The sequence below is a fragment of the Monodon monoceros genome, unplaced genomic scaffold (assembly GCF_005190385.1).
Source record: "Monodon monoceros isolate NGI ecotype Baffin Bay Population unplaced genomic scaffold, NGI_Narwhal_1 Super_Scaffold_9, whole genome shotgun sequence".
NCBI classification, from domain to species: Eukaryota; Metazoa; Chordata; class Mammalia; order Artiodactyla; family Monodontidae; genus Monodon; species Monodon monoceros.
This window is the reverse complement of record NW_021703786.1, coordinates 23,181,973-23,208,305: the sequence shown is the minus strand read 5'-3', so window position 1 is coordinate 23,208,305 and position 26,333 is coordinate 23,181,973. Positions and strand designations below refer to the sequence as shown.

The 26,333-nt window shown below is 44.7% G+C and overlaps 1 protein-coding gene across 2 annotated transcripts in view; it reads left to right on the top strand.

Annotated features, from left to right (window-relative positions):
* The window catches only part of TEX2 (testis expressed 2), a 107,010-nt gene that overhangs the window by 57,154 nt on the left and 23,523 nt on the right, over positions 1-26,333 (top strand). For both annotated transcript variants that reach the window (XM_029211958.1, XM_029211957.1), the window contains exons 3-7: positions 8,379-8,579; positions 9,556-9,895; positions 11,170-11,417; positions 21,254-21,400; positions 26,122-26,221. In XM_029211958.1, the coding sequence (XP_029067791.1) occupies positions 8,379-8,579; positions 9,556-9,895; positions 11,170-11,417; positions 21,254-21,400; positions 26,122-26,221 (1,036 nt within the window). The remainder of the gene's footprint in view (positions 1-8,378; positions 8,580-9,555; positions 9,896-11,169; positions 11,418-21,253; positions 21,401-26,121; positions 26,222-26,333) is intronic.

Sequence of the window (26,333 nt, the reverse complement as noted above, 5' to 3'; positions counted from 1 at the left end):
TTGAGTTGTTGAAATGGAATGAGTTGCTAACTGTATCTGTACCTCTTTAGACCCACCCACATAACGAAACAAAGTTGGAGAAAGATCTTACTTGGTAAGGAATTCAGGGTGAAGACTTTTAGAACAGCTGCGCAGTGGACAGTTGGTCACTATTTGGGGAACACGATGAAGACCTTGGAGTTGCTGCACTGCTCACAAGATTGGATATTTGGTCGCTTAGGTGTGGAAATTCCATGTGCAGCTTAACCCAGGGAGTAGATCAAGCCCCAGGTAAAATTTAGCTGATTGGTAGTATCCAAAGGCAGTCAGGGGACTTCCCTGGTGGTCCAGTGGTTAAGATTCCATGCTTCTGCTGCAGGGGCTGCAGGTTGGATCCCTGGTCGGGGGACTATGATCCCACATGCTGCATGGGCCACAAAAAAAAAAAAGGCAATCAGGGTTTGCACTGGGTAATTGCTTCCTGCAAGGGCAACCTGGATTTGAGTCAGTAGGGGTGCATTAGGGGGCAGAACAGGGAACTCGGAGAGCAGTCGTGCCTGGCCACCTGTTGGCCTGAGCCTCCCAGTGGCCAGTCTGCACCCTGGATGCCTGACAATGTGGGTTAAGCAGCAGCTCTTGTGATTCTCTCCGGGTTTCCTATCAGAGCTTGTAATGTTCCAGAAAGAACCCTACGTGGGAGTCAGGACACCTGGGCTCTAGTCACAACACTGCCCTCTCCTCTATAGATAAGAAGTGGCTAATTCAGTTTCTGTCCTGAAAAGCTTTAACAATTTTTACTCTTCGTTGTCTTTCTGAGGTTACTTCTTTTCTTGTTCTGTGCTCCTTTTTTTTAAAAAAATTTTATTTATTTTTGACTGCGTTAGGGCTTTCTCTAGTTGCGGCGAGCGGGGGCTACTCTTCGTTGCGGTGCGCGGGCTTCTCGTTGCAGTGGCTTCTCTTTGCTGCAGAGCACGGGCTCTAGGCGTGCAGGCTTCAGTAGTTGTGGTGCGCAGGCTCAGTAGTTGTAGCATGCAGGCGCAGTAGTTGTGGCTTGGGGGCTCTAGAGCCCAGTCTCAGTCATTGTGGCTCGCGAGCTCTAGAGCGCAGTCTCAGTAGTTGTGGCACATGGGCTTAGTTGCTCCGCGGCATGTGGGATCTTCCAGGACCAGGGCTCGAACCTGTGTCCCCTGTGTTGGCAGGCAGATTCTTAACCACTGCACCACCAGGGCAGTCCCTGTTCTGTGCTTTTTGGTGCGATAATAATTTGGTGTTTCTCTTCAGGAACAGGGACCAAGTCTTCTATTTCAAATAAGCCCTACAGTTCCCTGTGCTTAGTAGGATCTCAGCTCATTCCTTTGCTTCTCTCCACCTGTGCAGCCACAACTATACCTACAGGCTGTGATGAGCACACCAGTCTGTCCTACTTACTTGTGCTTTACAGATTTTATTTAATCCTCACAGCCACCCTCTGAATTAGGCTACCTTTATGTATTCAGTTGACAAACATTTGTTACAACTGTGATTGTCTTGTGGAGTTTGTAGTTAAGTAAACCAGGCAGTTAATGAATACAGTGATAGGAGGAAGGTAACAGAGAACTGAGCCTAGGTAATCAGGGAAGCTTCCGAGGAGAAGCGTCATCTTTGCCATGACCTGAGGGATGACCAGGAGTTAGCCAGACTAAAGGTGGGGCTGTGCTGTGGAAGTGGGGTAGGAGCCTGGACCTCGTAGTCAGGCGGACTTGGTTTAAGTCCCAGATTTGCCACTCCACAGACCACTTTTTTTTTTTTTAACCCCTGTCTAAGCAAATCTCTTAACCTCGCTCACCGCTTTCCTCACCTGCAAATTCTTAGGGAATTGGCAGAAGTAAAGGAGATAATGCATGTGAGAGCCAGGATCATAATGTGAGCTTAAATGCCAGCTATTATAACGAATATTAATATCAGTATTTAAAAAATCATATGCATAAGATTTGTTCCTTTTCTATATGCAGACTGTACCTCAACAAGGTACTGTTATCGTGGAGAAAGTCATTATGGCTTGAGCAGTGTGGGAGGTGGGGACCAGGGAGGCATGAAGTTGGGAAGAAAGGTGTGCAGGACCCTTTTACAGGTGAGAAAACCAAGGGTCTCAGGCTAAGCATCATCCAACTAGGCGGTAAGTGGTCAAGCCAGGATTGGAACCCAATTGTTTCAGACTCTTTGCTGTTCTGCTAATGGATGTGGGTTGGCTTCAGTGCCTGTGTTTGGACCAGCAGCCTTTCATGTAATCAAGTAAGATCAAGGATCCAGTCTCACTGAAGCTAACAAATGATTGTTCACAATAGATGTGCAGTTCAAATCCTGATTTGTGAGTTGTATTTATTTGGTTTTGGCAGCTGTGGACTTCAGCCTCTGATAGATTTTTAACACGGTACCGCAGGAAGGAGGAAATGTGAAGATAAAAGGGAAGGAGAACCCACAGGTGCCTTTGTGTTTAGAGCTCAGCCACAGGTGATTGTGAAAGGATGGGGGTTGGGAGGAGGAGGGTCAAGCCAGCTCCAATCCCAGCTGGAAGAAGGGAGTTTGCCGCAGCTCGGGCTTTCCCAAGGAAAAGCAGCTCCTGGATTCTCTTCCTAGGCCTGCCCCTGCCTCTCACCACTGTCTCCTCCAGTGGGGCAGGCAGGGTCCTGTGGTTTTGAGCTGTGGAGGACTTGAAACTCTTCTCCATATTCCTGGGAATCAGGCTAGTGTTCTAGTGTTCTTGCAGCTTGGCCCGTGGTAGAGGGTGACCTGTCCCTGTCAGAGCTGTCAGCAAAGAAGGACAGCCACATCTCATCTCAGAACTGTGGCCACGTGGGCGGACACAGGCTGTGGCCCAGTGAGAACTCTGTAGAGGGCTCAGGTGGTAGCTCAGGCTGCTGGGTCAAGAGCCTGGCTTTGTGGCTAAAAACCAGTCCCTGAAGCACTTGGAAACAGTTGCTCTTGTTAACTAGATGTCAGAATTTGATGAGGAACAAAAACTGAGCAGCTGTTTGTTAGACTAGTGCAGAGTGATGGCTCTTCACCTGAGCAAGCCTGTAAACGGATGAGCTGATGCAGGGCTTGTGTCCCAACACGCGTGCCTGTGTCTTGTCCTTTTTCTACTAAAAATCAAAGGAATAAGCTAAAAGTGTTATGTAAGTTTGTTCACAAGTTGAGTATCTTTTAATGATCTTATAGAACTATAAGAGTTTTAAAAACTTTAGCCTTTTACCTAGATTACTTTTGTTCTTATTCCTGAGTTTTTAATATTTGATGTTAGCTTTTTAAAGGGGTTTTGAATTTCTAAAATGGAATGTTTCACCTGGAGACAGGTTTAGATTATCTTCTCATTCAATTAGGTAAAGCACCTACTAACACTGCATAAACCTGCATGTATGGAAGTGTCAGTAAGGAAAGAGGAGGGTTTTGACCATCCTGGTTGAGCCCAGTGTCTAGGTCTGAAAAGCTGGAACCCAAGAATTGGGCATGGGCTGTCTAGTAGAGTAGCACCAGCCACATTTGGCCATTGAGCAGTGAAGTGTAGCTAGTTTGAACTGAGATGTGCTCTAAGTGTAAAATACATAATGGATTTTGAAGACAGTACAAAATAAAGAATGTAAAATCTTATTAATAATTTTTAATATTTATTACACGTTGAAATGATAATTTGGATATATTGGGTTAAATAAAATACATTGTTAAAATTAATTTCACCTGCTTTTTTCTTTTTTAGTGTGGCTACTAGACAATTTAAAACTACATATTTTCATGATGCACATTTATGGCTCATGTTGTATTTCCATTGGATAGTGAGTGCTTCCCTGAATAATTCTGCATTTTCTGACTTAGGAAAGAAAAAATGAAAGCAATTGGATAGAAACAATCTTTTATTCCTAAATTTCTCTTAATTCATAAATCAAATAATCTGTCCAGTCGCAGGAGTTTCGAAAAGGGGAAATTCTCTAAAAATTACTCTGTTTCTCAGAGGCTGTCTTATTATTTAAGAGTAACTTCATAGTATAAAGCTTGTCTTTTTTTCCCTTCAGCCTTTCTAGTCTGATGGTGACTGGATGATAACTGTAATGTTGGGAATTTTGTCGAAAATTCCAGAACCATGTTAGTTCTATTGCCTTTTTTATATGTCTACTATAATCTAACATAGCTGGGAACTAATGAAAAATATTTTATATGGAGATATTATTGCAGAAATGTTTGTCATATCAAATTATGATTGTCATAATTCAAAAGTCATTAAATAAAGGGTGAGCATCTCAGCTAAGATGTTGTGATGGACCCACAAATGTATCACACATATTCTGTATCCTCAAGTAGCCTCTGCTTTAGCCAGGAGGTATACATTCAGAGTGAAATGACTCAAAAGAGCAATCCCAGGTGGGGACCATATGGCCAAATGGCTTATAAAGGACACTGATGGCAAGTTGCTATTTTAATTTCATAGTTGTTCCTTGACCGTTAGAACTTCTTAAGCACCAGTCCCTCCTTCCCTCCCTCCATGGATTCTTCTTGGTTTTAGTAGCACTGCATGTAAACTCAACCTGGCCTTGAGCATGGCTCTGAAGCAGCCTAGAAAAATCAGATCTGCTGCAACTTCTCTATTAATCTAGTTGCCTTTAGAACTTTAAGCCTAGTAAACCTGTTATATGTAAGAATGTATTTTCTGCAACCAAATTGGATAAAAAGAGAACTGTGGATTATATGTCAGGAGATGTTTAACGAAAAATGTTTGTGTTTAAAAAGACAAATCAATACATTTATAGAAAACTCTACCCAACAACAGCAGAATGCATATTTTTTTTAGTGTACGTGGAACATTCCCCAGATAGATGATATTCTGGGCCATAAAACAAACCTTAGCAAGTTGGAAAGAACTGAAATTATACAAAGCAAGTTCTCTGACTATAATGGAAGTAAACTAGAAAACAATAACCGAAAGATGTCTGGAAAATTCGCAAATATTTGGAAATTAAACATACTTCTGATTAGCTATGGGTCCAAAGATAGTCACAAGGGAAAGTAGAAAATATTTTCAATTGAATAAAATTGAAAATACAGCAAATCAAAAATTGCAGCTGATGCAGTGCTTAGAGATAAATTAATAGCAATAAATGATTATATTAGAAAAGAAATGTTACCAACATCAGGACTGAAAGAGAGGACATCACTACAGACTCTACAGACATTGAAAGAATAATAGGGAAATATTACAAACAACATTATGCCCAGAAGCTGGATAACTTAGATGAAACAGACAAATTTCCTTATAAGATAAACTATCAAAGCCCACTCAAGAAGAAATAGATAACCTGAATAGTCCAAGAGTAACTAAAGAAATTGAATTCATAGTTTAAAACCTTTCTACAAAGAAAACTCCGGACCGACATGGCTTCCATGGCAAATTTACCAAACCTTTAAGGAAGAAATATTAATTCTACACAAACTCCTCCAGAAAATAGGAGGAACACTTCCCAGCTCATTTTATGAGGCTAGATAATAATACCAAAAGATACTGCAAAAAGACTATAGACCAACTTCCTTCATGCACTTGGACAAATGAACAAACCACTAGCGAACCAAATTCAGCAGTGTATATAAAGGATAATAATAGTGTTGTGCTGGTAAACTGGCTCTCCGGTTGGTGGTTGGTGGGGGGAGCCCTCTTTGTACTGATTTCCATGGTGTAAATCTCCCACCGTGGCCAGTTGCAAGTTACCAACATAAGGTCACTGAATGTGGAGTTGGGAAAAGATGTGTAGAATCAGCTCTCATGAGCTGGTATAGTCCAGCTTCAGCACGTCATGACCCATGCATAATCTTCCCAAGAATGCGAACTGTTCAACATTCAAAAATCAATGAACGTACTTCACCATAATAACAGACTAAAGAAAAAGACAAAAAACTGTGAACCAAAAATCATGCTTAGTTCTATACTTAGCAAAATAAGCCCACCCAAACTGATGCTCCAACAGTTCAGTCCACTTCAGGCCTCACTGTGCTCTGTATCGCTTGTCCCCTTTTTTGCTTCATTGCTTTGATCATTGCTGTTTCTTTACAAACACCTAGATTACACTCTCTTCCCATGGCCACTGCTTACTCATCCAACATTTTTTAATAGATGCAATGACTCATTGGGAAGAGGGTGAGATATTCCTAGCTCATGCAAAAGATCTACTGAGGTGTATAAATCCATATAATTGGCTCATAAATTTCACACACACACACACACACACACACACACACACACACATACCCCCAATGATAAAGAAGCATGTTTGTCTGTTTTTATTTCCAATAACACACTCAGGATATTCTTTGTGAGGACTTTTTTTTAATAGTTACTCTAGTGGGGTCATAGGATGGTGAAGTGAAGACCAGTTCTTCTCTACTGTTCTGGGAGTACCCTTGGGTCAAGAATGTTGTTGTTGTTGTTTTTAAACGTCTTTATTGGAGTATAATTGCTTTACAATGTTGTGTTAGTTTCTGCTATATAACAAAGTGTATCAGCTATATGTATACATATTCCCTCCCTCTTGCATCTCCCTCCCACCCTCCCTATCCCACCCCTCTAGGTGGTCACAGAGCACCGAGCTGATCTCCCTGTGCTATGCAGCTGCTTCCCACTAGCTACCTGTTTTACATTTGATAGTGTATATATGTCCATGCCACTCTCTCACTTCATCCCAGCTTATCCTTCCCCCTCCCCATGACCTCAGGTCCATCCTCTACATCTGCGTCTTTATTCCTGTCCTGCCCCTAGGTTCATCAGAACCTTTTTTTTTTTTTTAGATTCCATATATGTTAGCATACGGTATTTGTTTTTCTCTTTCTGACTTACTTCACTCTGTATGACAGACTCAAGATCCATCCACCACACTACAAATAACTCAATTTCGTTTCTTTTTATGGTTGAGTAATATTCCATTGTATATATGTGCCACATCTTTATCCATTCATCTGTTGATGGACACTTAGGTTACTTCCATGTCCTGGCTATTGTTAATAGTGCTGCAGTGAACGTTGTGGTACATGTCTCTTTTTGAATTATGGTTTTCTCAGGATATATGCCCAGTAGTGGGATTGCTGGGTCATATGGTAGTTCTATTTTTAGTTTTTTAAGGAACCTCCATACTCAACATCAGTAATCATTAGAGAAACGCAAATCAAAACTACAGTGAGGTATCACCTCACACCGGTCTGAATGGCCATCATCAAAAAAATCTACAAACAATGAATGCTGGAGAGGGTGTGGAGAAAATGCTATTCTTTTTAAAATCTTTGTATCAACTCCTGACACACTGCTTGGCACATAGAAAGATTCACTGCATGTTTGGATGAATGGATGAATGAATAAAAGAGAACTTTGAGCACCCCTCACTTGCCGAGGCTCTTAATTCAAGATTTTAGTGTGAGACTCAAATACTCACCGTGGAAATGGCTATTCCTTGAGAAGAATGACAATCCCAACTCTACTGTAGTGATCTTCAGCATTTCTCTGCTCATTTCAAAGACATAAAGTGAGGGGAGTGGGAACACAGTAATTAAAATTCCCTAGAGAACTTCTTTCAAAGAGATCTGGACCACGCATGTCATCTGGAAAAGTACCGTGGGGCTGGCAGAGTGTTAAATGATGAATACTGATTACAGCTCTGAGACTAGCTTTAGCACTGTTTTGTTGTGTGTAAGGGTTTTGAGTGTTGTTCATACCTTCAACATGTTTGTTCTCGGTACTCATACATTGATTCTTAAACATATTAATGGGTGGGGGGGAACCTGGAACACGACTTTATTCATTTAAGTTACTACATATCTTTGAATTTTGACATACCATTGATCATACCTGTGATTTATTTAATGCCTAAGTCTCGATCATCTGCTTTACTGTGTGATTTCGCTGAGCTAGAGATGGGGAGTGGTAAGGTAACATGAGTTAATATGGTCTGTGAAATGTCAAAGATTGTTTGCAGGTGGGCTGTGTCTGCTTAATTAAGAAGGCCAGACTGGGTGGGATTACTTGTCCCCAGAGGAGGTCAGGCCGAGACAACTTTTTCTATTTACATGAACTAAACTTTTGAGTTTCCTGATTTGCCTTTCAGCTTTCAAGAAAAGAAAGAAAAGCTTTAATTATTTAGGAAAATGGACATTGTCATTCTCCCCCTAAATCCAGGTTTTTAGTTAACAAAAACATACCAGATCACCCCTCAGCACAATTATCCTTCAAGCTCAGAGACTTGTCTCAGCAACCTCTTGTCGTCAGTAAGTTAATACTTGCATCGTAGTCAAGTTTGGTTTCAGTGCCCTGAATACCAGAGTGGTCATCATTTTCATACTGAATCAGGTGTCTGCTTATTCTGATTTTACTAAAGGAAGTTTTTCTCCATCAGGGATGGATGAATGAGATTTACAACTATGATCCAGAAACTTACCATGCGACTTTGACACATTCAGTCTTTGTTCGACTTGAGGGTGGGACCGTAAGGCTTTCAAAGCCCAATAAAAATATATCCAGGAGGGCAAGCTACAATGAAACAAAGCCAGAGGTGACCTACGTCAGCCAGAAAATCTACGACCTGTCCGACAGCAAGGTGAGCCCAACTAATTTGGAAGCTTAGATGAATGAAAAGCATTTGGAATCTTGGACGCTTTACTGTAATTTTTCCCCTTAAAAGGTTGTGTGTTTAAAGTATTAGTGTAATTTAGAGCAGTGCCTCTCAAACATTAACGTGCATATGAATCACCTGAGCATCTTTCAAAGTACAGAATCTGATTCAGCAACTATGAGTAGGGCCTGAGAGTCTGCATTTTTATGAGCTCCCAGGTGATATCCATGCTGCTGGTCCACAGACCACACTCTGAGAAGCAAAGGCATCATACACTCTTCTGACTTTGAGAGTTAATTTTTTTGGTCAAACAAAAGCCACGTGTGGTGGTGCTAGGCTAATAACTAACGCAAGCTCTGTAAATGTGAAGACTATGGAAAATTATGCAAAATAACCACATTTTGATAAAGTATACTTCTGCTTTTGAGAAATGTAAATTATTTGTTATTCCAAAAAGCTATAGGTTCTCTTTTCTTGTAAATCTTGTGAGTGATCTTTGAGTTTCTCCAAAATGGCAGAATTATTTAAAATAGTTTTTTGACGAATTTATTCTTAACTTGTGGTTGATAAACTTAAGCTTCCCATCAAGATCTAATTTGATAAATTCATCTTTTTCCCCCCCAGCTTAGGTTTGGCCCAGGGTCATTAAACTCAGTTGATATCCAAACTTAGTTGATGATAATCCATTAAATAATTATTCTGCTACTGTTACCTGAAAATCGTAGATATTTGTAACTCGTGCGAAATTCTTGAATATCTACTTTCTGGAATTATTTTGAAAGATAAGTCATTTCTAAAAATTCTAGTTTCTAAAGTCACGTTATGGACAGGTTGTAATTCTTTCACGTTCATCATTTTAGTCAAAAATACTATGAAGTTTGCATTTGTGCTCTGCACAGTAGTAATGCACAACGTAGCCAATTCTTAATTTAGAGTGTAAATCCTTTCCCTTTCTCTGTAGATTTATCTTGTGCCTAAAAGTTTGGCTCGAAAGCGAATCTGGAATAAAAAGTACCCCATTTGTATCGAGCTTGGTCGACAAGATGACTTTATGTCTAAGGCCCAGACTGATAAAGAGACTTCTGAAGAAAAGCCACCAGCTGAGAGGGAGTTGGGAGGCGAGGACCCTAAGAAGCCAACCCACCCTCAGGAGGGAACACGATCTGGCCAGCGAGATCAGATACTCTATCTCTTTGGGAGAACTGGCCGAGAAAAAGAGGAGTGGTTTAGGAGATTTATTCTGGCATCTAAGCTGAAGTTGGAAACCAGGAAGCCACCTGGTGTCTCTGGAAGTAAACCAGGTAATGACATGTGTGCTAAATGCTTATGTATTTTTAAAGGGCCCGTGGGAGAATCAAGAGAGAGTCCCGGGTAGGAAGAGAGGAAGACCACCGTGAATTGATGACTGTCTGCCACCTAAGGTGTATTCATGGATTATTTGCCTTCTAGGCTGCTCACTGCAATACTTTGTACTGAATCATTTAACCAGTGATGGAACCATTTGCAGATGTATTTTTTTTGCCTTTGCTGGTTCCTTAAAGATTATATCAATATTTATGTTTATGTACTGTGGCTCCTCTGAGAGAAGCAGCAGAAGGAGAACCCTAGTTATAATAAGAAGGCCAGTGAGAAGGCAGCTTATGCTCTCAAGCTCCTGGCCTTCAACATGGCCTCCACGCCTGAGATTGCCATCGAAGCACAGAATCCTTGGCCTCCTGACTCACTGCATTTGCCATCGATTACCCCGCCCCTCTGCTCATTTCCTATCCCTCTGTCCCATGTACTTTGCTTGGAACAGCACTGAATCTCTCACCGTCCTCCAGACATACTGTGCCCTGTCATTGCTTTTTGCGTATGCTGTTCCCTCTACCTGGAATGCTCTTCCCCCACCTAGGCCGGGAAAGTGCCAACTGTTTCTTCAAGGGGCAGTCCAGAGGTCACTATCTGTGAAAGTCACTGCTGGAGGAAGCGCCTCTTGGCTCTTGGGCAGAGGGACTCACCCTGTCCCTTCTGCCCTGAAAGTCCTTTAGTCATGCTTCAGTACAGTGCTTATTACAGAAAATTGTGATTTATTTGCCTAGGTGCCCGAGTTCAAGGGCAGGGACTGTGTATGTCTTATTATTCTTTTTAATGTGGAGTTGGCCCAGAGAAAGTGCTCGATGAAAAATGTGTTGAATGAATGAATGAAAGATGTTTGTCCATCCACAGCTTATGGCAATTCCAGTTAGCTTTCTGCCCACTTTCTGTGTGCCCCTTGGGCTGTGTCAGTCCTTCATCTGACCCCAAGAGAGCACCAGAAAAAAAGAAAAAGGTACCTACCAGATATGTATCATGGCTCCCATTCCTCTGAATTGTCTTGAAGAAGAATAAAAACTGTTCTAAAAAGTTATCTATCATTACAATGGAAGGTGTCTTTCAGGGTGGGAAATAACCTTATAAATATGTATATTTTAAATAGTCATTTATAGCATTTTAGCTGCTTTTCAACTGTACCCAGTGGAGTTTGCTCTGTGTTCCATTTCCTTTGCCGTCGTTTTCCTCATCTGTGTTAACAGCCATCACTTCTTTGCTGCAGGGGTTTTGCCGTCACACAGCAGACACAACAGTCCCTCGGGGCACCTGACCCACAGCCGCAGCAGCAGCAAGGGCAGCGTGGAGGAGGTCATGCCCCAGCCGAAGCAGAAGGAGCTAGCGGGCAGTGTACGGCAGAAGATGCTTCTGGACTACGGTGTGTACATGGCCAGGTGTGTCCCCCAAGAAAACCGAAGCCCCCGAAGGAGCCCAGCGCAGAGTGCGGAGAGCAGCCCCACAGCTGGGAAGAAGGTAAAGCTGGCTACCTGGGGGTAGCTTTTTTGCTCTTAGATTCATTTCCTCATACATAAGCCCTTTGAGCGCCTCTTTTGTACCAGGCCCTGTTCTAGGCATTGGGGACACAGTGCTGAACCAGACAGATGAGGGCTGTGCTCTTAGGGAGCTTGGACTCTAGTCAGGGAGACAGCAAGCTGCAAAGAGCAAACATCAGGTGCCAATAAGCATGAAAATAAAGACAAATAAGGGAGGATGGAAAGTGGCCAGAACTGCTGTTGTAGATTGGGGTCGAGGACAGCCTCTTTGAGGACGTGACGTTTGGGCAGAGACCTGACCAAAGTGAGAGAGTGAGCCCTGGCGATCTGTGTGAGAGGAGCGTTCCAGGTGCGGGGACCAGAAAGTACAAAGGCCCTGAAGCAGGCCTGTGGTTGGAGTATTCAAGGAACTGTGGTGAGGTCAGTGTAGGTGACAGTGAGCAAGGGACAGAGGCAGGGCCTCGTGAGATCAATTCCTCGTCCGATCAGGTCATGGGAGGCCCTGGGAGGGTTTTGAGCAGGGGCTGATGTTGATCTGACTTGAGTGTAAAAAGTCACGTGGCTCTCCGTGGAGACTGGAGAAGGGGCAGCAGGAGGAAGGGGCTAGGCTGAGGTGGTCATAGCAGGTGGTGAGAAGTGGCGGCCTTGGGGATACTGTTGGAGGGGAGCTGGCTGGATTTGCAGATGAGTTCCATGTGGGGTGGGGAGAACCAAAGGAGTCAGAGATTACCCCTAGCTTTTGACCTGAGCAACTGGGCCATCAGTAGGGAAATTCACAGAATCATTAGCAATAGAGGTCTAATTCCTTAATAACCATTGTATACTCAAATTCTCAGACTCCTCAGCTCTGTCCAGGGCTTTTGAAGGTTTACCATATGCATTATTTGCAAAATGTAACAAGCTGGACATTGACTCAAGATCATTTGTGATAAGATGACTAATATAAGCTGCCATATGTCAGAGTCTGTAAGGCACTGTAATAGAATTACTCTGATCCCTTGAACAGTCTTGCAAACCAGGTGGTATTCTCTCCATATTATAGATGGAGAAACCAAACTTCACAGGAGTTAAGTAGCTTAATGTCACAGTTGCTAAGTGATGGAGTGCACAAAACCTGATCTGAGACTCCGAGGCCCTTTGGCTGCCAGGACTGCCGTCTTGGTGGGTCATTCTCAGACTCTGCTTGACCTGAGGCCTCCAGCCGCTACGCCCCCTCAGGTTCTGAGGCACAGCCTCCCGCCCGTGGAGCACGAAGCCTGTTTCTTCCATGTTCAGTTACTAAAGTGTTTAACCTCTTATAGTGACTGTATTTCTGTTAACGGGAAGCATTTGGTACCATCCTCTTTGTGCTTTCAGGCTTTAGTCGTTCTGTTGACCCTCTTCAGTGTGGAAGAGGCCCCAGAACCTTCACCCAGCCTACTTTGTCAGGGCCAAAAAAGACCATATGCCTTTGCTGGCCTCTGACCCACCGCCTCCCCCTCTGACCTAAGTTACCAGCTAGAGTGGGAAGTAGACTTCCCTCTAAGCTAGAGTGGGGTAATAGAAACCTGCTCTGGAAATGTCCTGTTTACCAACAGTGAGTCCCACTCCCCCTGATTCCCTTTCTGCCTGGGCTGTCAGCTGTCTGGATTCTCATTAGACTCAGGAAAATCAGGAGGAGAATTGTGTGATGTAAGAAAAGGATCTAATAAATAAATGCTTGCTTTTTAAAAAAGAGTTCTGTAAATTAAAAAAACAAAAGTTTTAGAACATCACTTCCTCAGTATGTGTTACATGTGCCTGTTGTATCGTGTAATCACTGGGGTCTGTGGAAGCCCCAGGAGGGCCTGGGAGGTCCTGCTGGCACAGAGCCTGACCCCTCAACCTTGCGCTGCTGTCACTGGGGTGGGGTGGGGGTGTCTCTGGTACAAACCTTTTTTCCAGGTACTTAGCACTTAACCCCTTTAAACACCAGAACCTTCTTTTCATCTTCTAAGTTAAGTCTGATTAAAGTCTTTAAAAACCACATTGCGCTTCCTGTCCCCCTTAGGCAGAGCAGGCAGGGATGATCTAATCTTTTTCCTGGTGATTTAAAGACTTAATACAACACATGGAAATTCAGGCCTGTTGTCCTGCAGGGCTATCGAGGTCAGGCCTTTCACCCCCGTCTGAACCATCCCAGACCACAGACTCTGCAGCATTTTCTGTCACTTGTCTGTTGGCTGGTGTTAGTGTGTGTCCTTCTAGTTGCCTTTCCTTGAGTGCTTATCCTCATCTCCCACCCCTACCCCTAATCTAATGGTTCTAATCTGCATGGGCTAGGCAACCAGAGAGCCAGAATTGTGTGAACACAGGCAACTGTCTTTGAAAGAGGGGCTTTTGAAGCAAGTGCGTGAGCTTTAGCGCTGGGCTCCCATGTCTACTTGGCCTGCCTGAAGCATGTGTGGGCCGCGTCTTGGCTCTCAGGTGTGGTCTGGTAGTAGAGACAGTCATGAATAAGGTATAGATGTATGTTTTAGTTATCTATTGCTGTGTAACAAATAGCCCCAAATGGGATGGCTTAAAACAATAACAGTGATTTATTTTGCTCACAGATTTGTAATTTGACTGGGCCTAGCAGTAAAACCTTCTCTCTGTTCCATGCAGTGTCAGCTGGGGAGGCTGGACGGGGGGCTGGAGGACCTGCTTCCAAGATGGCACTTGCATGGCTGGCAAGTAGTTGCTGGGTGGTGGCTGGGAGCTCAGCTAGGGCTGGGGGCTGTGGGCCTCGGTTCTTCCCCATGTGGCCTGGGCTTCCTTCAGTGTGGTGACTGGGTTTCAAGCACAAGCGTCCCTAGAGAAAGAGCCAGGTGGGCTTTTTATGACCTAATCTCAGAAGTAAAGTAATGTCACTTCCTTCCTGCTCCATTAGTCAAAGTAGTCAAAAAGCCCTCCCAGCTTCAAGGAGAGGGGCATAGATTCCACCTCTGCTGAGCTGAGGGAGTAGCAAATTCTTAGAAGAGCATCTGGGATGGGAAGTATCATTGCACCATTTTTGAGAAATAAGGTCTGCTACAGTATTTATTCCTATGCTCTTTTTATTACTTTTCATGCTTTCCTTTTCAGTGGAGATAGTTCTTTACTAGTTTTATTTCTCTTTAATTCTGTAATTCGAGCAAATGAGGACCTTCCCCCACCCCCTCTTTAATTTTCTTTTCTTTTCTGTTCCTGTGAAGCATTAACATGGTTCCAAAAACCGAAACTGTACAAAGACATATTCAGAAAAGTGCCGTCTCCCCCGCCCTTTTCCTTCTATTCATCCATGCCATCCCCCCACCCCCACCCCAGTAGTGAACCGGTCTCATTAGTCTCTGGCTCATCCTCTCTGGGTTCATTTCCCCTCCTGTCTTACTTAAAGGGTGGCACGCCATGGATACTCTTTTGCACGCTTTTTTCACTTGCCAGTACATTCTGGAAATCACTCCACATCAGTTCTTAGATATCTCCCCTTCCTCTTGTTTTTCAGCAACTGCAAAGACTGACTCCATTGTGTGAATGTTCCATAGTATATTCATTCTCTTATATGGGCGTATGTGTGGTTTGTAATATTTTGCAATTACAAACAGTGCTGCAATGAACAACCTTGTATATGTGTATTTTTGTGTTGTTGCGGGTATATCTTCAAGGTGATATCTTACGAGAATGTCAGAATGTAAACTCACATGTAGTTTTGTTAGATATTGCCAAATGCCTCTCCATAAGGGTTGCACCAGTGTTCATTCCCACTGGTAATAAGAATGCCTGTTTCCCCACAATTTTGCCAAATGTGAACCTTTTGGACGTGGTCATTAGTGCTCATCCTTCCTGCCAAAGACGACCAGGTTATTTCTTTGGGTTCATATTGCCTCTGCTGTCATGAGTCCAAGGGGAACTGAAAGGGCTCAGAGACACAAAGGAACCTTTGACACCTCTTCAAGTTACACTGTCACTTCATCAGTGTCGGCACCACCCAGACGCTTACCCAGGGTAGCATGCCCCCTCCTCTTCTATACAAGGAGCTTGGGACACAGCACCAGCCTTTTCCCCACCCTGCTGCTGCTTCTTACAGGCCACGTTCAAAGCATCTCTCACCCTGAGGGCTCCAGGTCTAATGGCGCCTTCCACACACTCAGCCTCCTTTCTCACACATGGCCCAGTGCTGAACTGGGTCAGGAGGTGAGTAGGGCCACTGGTGCTCAGGAGCCAAACCAATGTTAAAAACAGCCAGTGATAATTAGTAGATGTAGACTAGGTTTGTATTAAACAATGCTAGAACACTTCTGGTAGTTATTCTTACCCATAATAATTAAAAACAAGTTCGGGGGATTCTGAAATCACTTTGGAGCTCAACATTTGAATTATAAAATACTGCTCTTTTGGAGGAAGGGCCTGGTTCTCCAGATGTTTAGTGATTAGTGATCGGTCGCTGAGCCCTGACTTGCCCTTGTGACTCCGCTTTATCTCACAAACACAGACTGTACCAGCCTCTGAAGTCTCCAAACCCCTGTGATCTTGGCGCCATTTTCTCTCTTCTCAGGCAGCTTCACCTCTAGAATAGTGAGACCATGAGGCTGGCTGAGGAGACCCAGAGCTTGATCATCTTGCTGAGGTGGAGAAGATATAAACAGCAATTAAGAAAATGAAGAAACTCTTTTAAGAAATGTCTAAAGGTGGGATAGTATTACCCCTAGTGTTGGTGCCTCAGGAAGGGAGACCCCACGGGCAGCCTGTGGATTTACTCAAAGGTGTGAGGCCAGGGAGGCTACTAGTTCTTTATGCCCTGAAGCAGCCTGCCTGGGAGGGAGGACCATTGGTGAGGCAGTGCTGTGCTTGTTCACCAAGTGTGAGGCTCTGGTGTTCAGATCACATCAGGCACTGCCACGCTCCTTTTCAATGCAAGGTTTTCAGAAATACTTAAAGGTCATGTAGGCTGCCCCAGGTTTGGAGAGTCCTGTCTCCATTATTGCTAGTTCCACTAATTATCTTGTTACCTACAAACTGGATCATAAGATACTACATCCTGTTTGGTGTTATCAGGAGATAAGAACTCAACAAAGCAAACAGGAATCAAACAGAAACCAGGAAATCTTAATTGGCAGAATGGTTTCCCAAGGCTTCCCCTTTCCAAGCTCAGAGTCAGCTTTTTAAACATTTAAAAGTAGAATTGCAAAGTGTTTATCATACAATAAGTAAAAAATATAAAGCCATATATCCAATTTAAAAATAAATTTTAGGAAGATTACAGACAAGAGTGCCAAGACAGTTCAGTGGGGGAAAGAATAGTCTTTTCAACAAATAGTGCTGGGGCAACTGGACATCCACATGCAAAAGAATGAGGTCAGACCCCTCCCTCACACCGTATACAAAAATTAACTCAAAATGGATCATGGACCTTAAGGCAAGAGCTAAAACTATGAAACTCTTCAAATAAAATATAGGAGTAAATCTCTGTGAATTGGGGCTAGGTGTAAAGACTTCTAAGATAAGATACCAAAAATACACACAACCAAAGAAAAAATAGGTAAATTGGACTTCATCAAAATTACAAACTTTTGTGTGCAAACAGTACTATCAAGAACATGAAAAGACAACCCACAGAGCCTGCAAATCATATGTCTAAGGGTTTTGTACCCAGAATATATAAAGGACTCCTGTAATTCAATAATAAAAGGTAAATAACCCCATTAAGAAATGGGCAAAGGATCTGGATAGATATTTCTGCAAAGAAGATATACAACTGGCCAGCAAGTGTATGAAAAGATATTCAGTCATTAGCCATCAGGGAAATGCAAATCAAAACCATAATGCAATGCCACGTCCAAACCACTAGGATGGCTAGAATAAAAAAGACAGATAATAACAATGATTCACGAGGATGTGGAGAAACCGGAACCCTTGTAACAGTGGGAATGTAAAATGATGCAGCTGCTGTGGAAAGCAGTTGGTGGTTCCTCAGAAAGTTAAACATAGAGGTTTATGATCCAGCAGTTCCACTCCTGTGTGTATATCCAAGAGAAATGAATGAAAATCTAGGTCCACACAAAAACTTGTACACAACTGTTCATAGCAGTGTTATTCACAATAGCAAGAAGTGGAAAACAACTCAAATATCCCTCAGTTGAAGAATGGACAAAGTGTGGTATATACACATAATAGAATATTATTCCATAATAAAAAGGAATGATGTACTGATACATGCTACAGCATGGATGACCTTGAAAACATTATGCTTTGTGCAAGAAGTCAGCCACAAAGGAACACATATTGTGTGATTCCATTTATGTGAAATGTCCAGAATAGGCAGATTCACTACGACAGATATGTCGTTAGTTGCCTTGGGCTGGTGGGGATGGAGCTGGGAGGAATGGGGAATGACCACTCGTGGATACAGGGTTTCTTTGGGGGTGATGAAGATATTCTAAAATTGATTGTGGTGATGCCCTCACACTCTGAATATACCAGTACCACTGATGATGCTTTTTAAATGGGTGAATTGTATGGTATGTGAATTATATCTCAATAAATCTGTTTTTTAAAAAGGATACAAAACCATGTTAGTTATGCTTATTTTTTAAAGTTATGTATTCTTAAACAAAATATATATATATATATATACACACATTGAAAACAGACTGAAATATAGTTAAAATGTTTTAAATAAGTATATCTGGATAATGAGATTATGGGTGTTTTCTCTAGTAAACATGCTTGTTTTTGTAATCGGGGAAACAGCTAACCGGGAGGGTCTTCCGCTGTGCCCTCTCCTGGGCCAGGCAGCCCTTTGTGAAGCCCTCATGACATCAGATAGTGTGCGACCAGACCTTAGCAGCAAAGCCACCAAGCTGCCTTTGCCCTTAAAAAGCTGGGCTGATCGCCTGGCTATTTGTAATAGGAAAAGTTACACCACAAAAAGTAAATCTGTACTATTTTCTTTTTACAGGTTGGTTTTTAATAAAATATCTCCCAAGAGCTACTCAGACAGTTACAATAGTCTTGCTTTAGCTTCGGGCCATTGAACTCTCTAAACTTTATTTTGGAAGCCATTTTTAGAAACGTACCCTTTCTAAATGTACATCTTTAATTGAAATGGTAAAGTGAATCTGCTTCTCACATTCCTTCCTGCAGCCAAACAGCAGCATTAGGAAATGTGTGCACATTTATTGTTGATGGTCTTAAATTTGTATGACTTCCATTGGAAATGAGTTCTTCCTAGCAGCCTGTTGAATCCAGATTTTGTTCATAAAGCTGCTTTGATGCATTGTCAGTGTTCTGCTGCTCATGGATTTTTCTTTGTTCCCAGTGAGTCTGTGGAGAGAAGCCTGCATTAGAAAAGGGAACAGTTGAAAAGAAAAAACAACCTCCTTGTCAGTTATTTCAGAAATTTGTTTCCACATCATATGCCTTTGGCTTGGACAAAAGTTGTGAAATAGCCTTTGTTTCATGCTATTTTGTGTTGTTAAACCTGTTTCCTGTGAATAACTAGGTTTGTAAGGAAAGGTTAGTAGAGTCAACTCTCCCACGTGAGAAGGGAAAAAGTAACCTCTTCTCTTGTGCAGGCTACAGATCTGAGTGAGACGTGCACTGCCCTGCGTGGGCAGCCTCTTGGCACTGCCCGGATCCCTGGGGGAGGAGGGTATTGTCCCTGGGTGAGTGTTTACTCAGAAGTCTGCATAGATAATCTGATGTGACTCAAAGACGGTAACCTCAGAAAAGCTAGACCAGATCCCCTCGGGGTGGGGTGCAGATGTTCAGGCAGAGAGAAAAGCGATTCCAAAAACCACGTACAGCCTGAGGCATGACTAAGTGCCCGCTGGGCACAGGCTTCCACTCGACCATCCAGAACCTGGTGGTAGAGATGCCTCGGTTAATATCAGAAGCCTTTACAGCACCAGAAGAGCACAGAGAGGGGACCCTTACAGCCATTCACACAAGGCAGCTAGAGCCATGTCTTCTGAAATGCAGTGACCAACATGTATTATTTTTTAAACCAGAGTTTAACTTTTTTTTTTTTAATGAGACTCGCCGACATTTATAAGGGAGAACTTTGAAAATACCCCAATTTGAAGGACTCCTAGAACATAGGATATCCCTGCTTATATGCAGTAACATTAGACTGAGAAATGCAGGTGAACCCCCAGGCCCCCAAAGCGAGAGACGGCACAAGTCCTGATGCGAGTGGAGGACAGGTGGGTGCTGGGCAGCCCTCCAGGCCCTGCACAAGCTCAGTGACCAGTTCAACTGAGTCAGACCCCAAGGACCCCAGGCTTCAGAAAAATCACACATAGGTCCCTGCCACAGGCCTTTAGGACACTCACAGGTCATCAGATCTCTAAGTGTCAAATCCACAAGCACCAGGCCACCCGTGTACTCTGCCCCCGGCTTAGGACACAGCTGTGTGGGGGCGTGGTCACGGCTGCGCAAGACAGACATCACCGGTGTGAGCCCACGCTGGAGCACAGAGACGTGAGGCGTCTGGTGTAGGTGATGGCCGCAGGCAGCCGTGAGGGCAGGGCAGATGCATTTGTACAAACCGTAGAGGGAAGAGAAAGGGTGAGCAATCCACAGATTCCTGCATTTCTCGTTCTTTTAGTCTTTGCTTTCCAAGGCGAATTGTTTCTATAAGGCTATCACCTAATTAGAGACCTCGGCACAAGGATATGTCTGTCACCTCCGGGCCGTCACGCCCCCTTCCTCCCACGGGACACAGCAGGTGGGAGACAGGGAGGAGGCTGTGAGTCAGGCTGTGCTGATGAATCAGGGGCCTCGGGCAGGGTGCTGAACAGTTCCCAGTCTGTTTGCTCCTGCCTAAAATAGAAGTAAAAGTTCTGTCTTTCCGGGGTATTGTGAGATGTAAATGAGGAAACCTGAGAAGGAATCTTATCATAGAGCCTGGCGTGGGGTCAGTGGACACCACCAAGCATTGCCTGCACTACCGCACCGTCCGTGGGTGTCACGGCTGCTTCTCCCTTCTGCTTCACCCCGACCCTGGCCCTCTCCAGGCAAGAATCCATGGTCCAATTCTTAGCCTTGGAAATTGGAGGCTAACAGGGTTTGCTCTTTTCCCACCTTGCACACTGGCCCCAACAGATGTTTCAGGTGGATTGTATCAAGTGGAGCTGAAGCCCAGGGTGTTTCACGGGGCTGAGATGGGTGAGAACAGCTGTAGGAGTTTCACAGAATTCCTCTCTCTAATCCAGGGCTGTGGGTCTCAACCTCACCTGTTCATTACATCAGTGAGAGAGTTTCTAAAAATCCTCATACCCACTTAAATCAGTATCGCTGGATACAAGACCCAGACACCAGTATTTCTAAGCACTCTCTGCCCCTCGCCCAGGAGAATCATGACCTCCCAAGAGTCAGGCTGAATGTGAGAGTCCTGGGCATTGAGAAACTCTGGGGCTGCCTGGTGAGACCAGCTCGACGGTTACATGTCCTGGGAGCCTTAGCTGGAAGAAAGAGAGGCAGACGTTTGATCAGATGTGTCATTGACTTAGAATGTTGGTACCAAGCTAATTTGAGGGGAGGGGAGGGGTAGAGTAATACGGCTGAGCTAATTGTATGAAATATTAGCTGGTTCACAAGAAGACTGGTAGAAGAAGAATATAGACAAAGAGTTTTTATCTGTGATGGTGGCTTTTGTTTTTCCTTTTCTATTCACTGATACAACGTGGGACTTGTCATTTATAGGGAAGAAATACGACTCATGTGGCCGGTCCCCCTTCTCTAGAGGGAGGGACCTTCAGTGACTTTATAAAAATAAGCCCCTGGCTTGCTCTCCAGTTGCTTTCTAGTTAATTCTGGTCCTTTTTCTTTTACCAGTTGCCAGAGGTTCCACCCTCTGAGGAGGAAGAACAGGAAGCCTGGGTGAATGCCTTGCTTGGAAGAATGTTTTGGGACTTCTTAGGAGAGAAGTACTGGTCTGATCTGGTGTCTAAGAAAATCCAAATGAAACTCAGCAAAATAAAGGTATTGTTTTCCACCCAAGAGGCTTCCGATTCATCACGTCTTAATTTCTAGAAGTTTTGTACATTATATCCTAAGTGAAAAATCATTTGGTTTAAAACGTATAACAAATGGGAGTAGTAAGTTCTTATCAAATAACACATCTGGGCTGTGACCTTGACCATACGACTAACTGCCTCTGGGGATGTAGTGAATGTTCCTGTTTATTTTTTCCCCTTCTGTTGCCCTCATTGTCATTCACTCTGGGTGAGAATCCAGAATTTGGTTTGGGAAAATGGGAGCTATTGCAGCTGGTTGGTTATATAGAATTGTGTTATCTTTAAGTTAGTAATAAACTTAAATTGTATGGCCGACAGCCCACAATCTTGGCCACACAGCATGTGCTCTGAGGAAAATGCCAGACTACTTAAGACCTCTTTCCCAACTCCCTCTCAAAGCTGGGAAAGCTACCATTGCACTCTAAATGTGTCTGCATTTGACCTTTACTTCTGGCCAGATGGCATTTTATTTTGGGCTCTCTCTTTGCTGAAGAAACAGTCCCGGTGCTGATGTAGGCCCACTTGGAAGTGAGTTTAAACTTGCGTAAGTATTCTTCACAATTGCCACTAAGTGACTCATTTAGTACCACCTTTGCCAGCTAAGAGACCTTATTTAGGTTACTTAGAAGTAAGATTTTGATCCATTGAAGACCCAACCAAGGAAGAGTCACTTTGGTCCCCAGATCTTCACGGAGAGCTTACACAGTCAGCAGCTTAAGTCAGTGGATCTTTTGGGTCATAGATACCTTTGAGAAGCAGAAACAAATGGACCCTTCCCCTAGAAAAATGCCCTGTGACACAAAATTTTGCCCATGATTTCAGAGAGTTCAAGGACTCCAGGTTAGGAGACGGTGAGTCACGATAAAATTATGTTGGAAGAAAATGTGGGCATGGAGGAGCTTCGATTTGATTCCTGTCGTGCCTTTGGGTCATGAACAGAGCCTTTCCTGGCACAGTCAGGCCGCTGTCACCCCTTCCCCAGGCCCTGATGAAGAGGCGGGGCCTCCTCAGCTGGAACGGCAGGTGTTGGGAGGGCTCTGTTGACAAGGGTCAGCGTGTTTGTGTTCTTCAGGCGAGTGCGGGTTGAGCGCTCTGCAGCGGGAGCAGGAAGCAGTGTTTGGAGAGGAGAGGCCAGCAGCCACCCTGGAGCTCGCTCAACCTCCTCCTCTTTTTGGGAAATGACGGAGGGCTCGAGCTCCCGGGTTGAGGCGCACGGGTAGGGCTGGTGCTGCTGTCTTCCCAGAGACTGTTATGGGTGCTTCCCTGAGCAGGAGGGCTCTGGGTCCTGGCGACAAAACAGGGCGCGCCTGAGCTGCAGAGGGACACCGCTCTCGCGGCTACACACGTTCCAATACTGACTCTCAGAGCGGGTGTCGGAGGGCTTCTCTCTGGCGCTGGGAGTCCTTGGGGCCAACCTCCACCCCGGATTGAGAACCGTGGGCTCCGTCAACCCAGAGGAGGTTGACGAAGGTCTTTCCTTTTCATCTTCTCCCTTCGCTGACCCTGTGGGCTTCTGCAGGGTACAGAGATAAACTCTCGTCTGTGTTTTGAGGTCAGAAGTGCTAGGGGGTTAGGGTGGGGAAAGTGGTCCCCATCCAGCAGCGCCAGCGGTTCAGAGGCAGGGGCTGTACTCCCCCGACTGGCAGCCTCAGCGCCTCCCACCCTCCACCCCGACCTGAGCTGCTGTCCTGGGAGGTGCCCTGCAGACCAGAGGGGACCCTGGTGATGGAATAAACGGGAGGGCAGTGGGAGATTACCCCCATTCTGAACCTGCCATCACCCCTGCCAAGAGAACACGTACTATCACCAAATATCCAGGTATCCCTGGAAGGGCTGTTCCTTAAATACAGTAGAAATACAGTAGTGAGTATTGGTTAACGGCCAGTCAAGAACCAGAATGGCTGGAGGAGCCTGAGCTGCCCCTGTGACAAAGGTCCCCCCTGTCTCCTGGTCTCCTTGAGGGCCTGACATATGGAGGGCGCTTTGCTGGCTGCAGTGATTGTCACCCTCACCTGTGATAAATAACTCACGTTGTGGAAGAGCAGCCCCATGTGTGTATCTGGTGCCTGGTGATAGGTTTAAAATAAGCTGAGTTTCTGCCTCCACAGCAAGTACACCCTGGGCCTTGGCCGGCTGCTCCGGCACCACCTTGGAGCCCTCAGTAGTTATGGCCTCTGCCCATGTCAGCAAATGCTGCTCTTATTGCAACGGCTTCTAACTCAACCCCCACCAACCTGGAGAACGCCCAGTCCCCAGCTGGGTTTACCCAGGAGGGTAAAGAACACACAGTGGGTTCCTGTCTCACTGTGGTGCCCTTATGGTGGGAAGAAGAGAGTCTCTGGTTGAAAAGAGCAGGAGGGGGAGTGACCTTTCCTTGCCTCCCCCGCACCCGACAGGGCAGGAAGGAAGCAGCTCTAGGGCCTGGTCCTGAGTTTTGATTCACATCAGAAATCTGAGCAAGGAGGGAGTGAGGGGGTTGGTTAGAAATGTTGCGGAATCTTGGAGTTGGGTGCTCAGGTGAATAAGTAGGAAACGCCCTGCTGACCTCCCCTCCCCATCCTGCTTCCTGGTGATTAGTGCCCATCCCACCCCTGCCAAGTGTTTCTCATCCCCGCTTCCTTCAGTTCCCTCCTCCATCTCAGGCCCTGCCTCTGCCCTCTTGGGGACTCTAGGGAGCAGGATGGGGTGGGGAGGGAGGCTGGACGGGGCGCCAGGAGGGGCCCCATGTTCTCTGCGTGCACTTCCCTGGCTCAGTGTCCACTCCTGTTCCCATAGAAACCTGGCGTGCCTCAGAAGCACTGGGCATTAGGATGACAACAATAGACAAAAAGGACGGGGGCAAGGGTGCAAGATTTTGGCTACATTTTTGACCAAGTATCATTCTGTAGGCTGATTGGGAGGCCAACCACCACATAACATTAATGCTTTGGAAAAAGGTTTTCCAAATAAAGCAACCACCAATTCAAAAGGCACATTTGAATACTGTCTCTAGTCACATTTTGTCCATCTCAGACATCATATCCTCTTTAAATTAACACCTCCATTCCCCACAGAAAATCAGAGATGAAATTCCCTGACTGGTGAATCCTAAAAGTGTCTTAAGTTTCTCCGCAGAGAGACAGCTGAAGAGGTCCAGCCAAAATAGGCACTAAATTCATGTCTGGCTATAGATGCTTCTCATTTTATGGGAAATGTTCAGCATATGTTCAATTTTTTTTAACTCTTACATTCTAAATTTTACAAAATTATTCTAATGTTCAACTGGAGCAGTCCTTATGAGAATAAGAAAATTCTGGGGGAAAAGAAAAGAGAGGGACTTGCCAGATTTAAAAATGTATTTTAAAGCTACAGTAACAAAACCACTTTGATACCAGTAGGAAACAGTGCTCAGTACAGATTCCAGTGCAATGGGAATCCCATAATGAAAGGTGGCTTTGCAGGTCAGTAGGGAAAGATTTGGTTTTTTAAAAAAAAATAGGTTAAGACACCTGACTAGCCACTGGGAAAAAAATTAAGGTGGATTCCTAGTTTACATCTTACATTAAAATTAGGACTGGACTAAAGATTGTTTTTAATGTATATACATAAATCCAGGTCAAGGAAACACAGGTTAATTAATTCTCTGCTCTTGAGGTGAAGTAGGAATTTCTAAGCATGATACCAGCACTCTTACGTTAATTCATTTAGAGTAAATTCCTACTGACAGCTGTGTTAGTTGGGGTCCCAGCGGAAAACATATGGCACATTCAGTGCAGCAAGCTGGGGAAGGATTTATGAAGGTGTGGGCCAATGTAGAGAAACCGCAAGGCATAGTGCCGCACCCCAGGGCTGGAGCGGTGGGGAGCGGTTAACCCAGACTCGGGCAGGGTGTCTAGGTGGAGGGGGCTGCCTGTCTGACAGGAGCTGTGGCCTTCAGTAGAGGGAGGGGACAAATGCCTGACAGTTCTCCTCTCCGTGTACCTCCCCGCCCCCTGCCCACTGGTGTGTTCCACTGGCCAAGCCCGACCAGAAGCCAGAGGAGAGGGCAAGAGTCCATCGATGCGGTTCCCGCAGACCAGCCTCTTGGGATGTAGTGAGGAACTCGATCCCAGAGGGGCAAAGGGAAAATATCCAGCACAGGGTCAAGGGATGTGATTTTTTTTTTTTTTCCCAAGGATTTTAGTACATGTTGTGAGTTGGCCTACAGGAAATGTTGTAGTGATTTCCTAACTCCTCACTAGTAGTCTAAAAGAGGCCAATTTTCCCAGCCTTCAGCCAACTCTGGGCATTATTAACCTGACCAGCATGGCTCGTTCCTTCTCCACAGTCTGGTCTCTGGCCACACGCCACCCTCAGGGAAGCCTTCGCTGACCTCCTTATCCAAGACGGTTCAGCCTCCCTGTGCCCCGTTACCCACCTTATCTTCTCTGTAGCACCGGTCACGCTCTGCAGTTATAGGTTATTTGTCTGCTTATCTGTCTGTTCCTGCCTCTTCATTATAAGCCCCGCGAGAGCAAGGACCTTGCCTCTCTCGTCCGCGGCTCTGTCTGTAGCATGCTGCCTAGTATGTGGTGTCTGCTCAATAAATTCTGGTTGAATGAACGTGTCCCCAAAACCTTGACCATTGTTCCCTTTGAGAGTATGTTGACTTCTAGCATTTACCAGGTTCCTAACGAGTCTCCTTGGTTGTTTCCTTCTGTCCTCCAGCTCCCCTACTTCATGAATGAGCTAACTCTGACGGAGCTCGACATGGGAGTAGCCGTGCCAAAAATCCTTCAGGCCTTCAAGCCTTACGTTGATCACCAAGGTAACTCTTAACTGACTCCAGAAAGGAGTGGAGCATTTATATGAGCGTTAGAATGTTGCCGTCACTGCAGATTGAATACCAAGGCTTTGTGTTTGGAGGGAGTTGGGGGCAT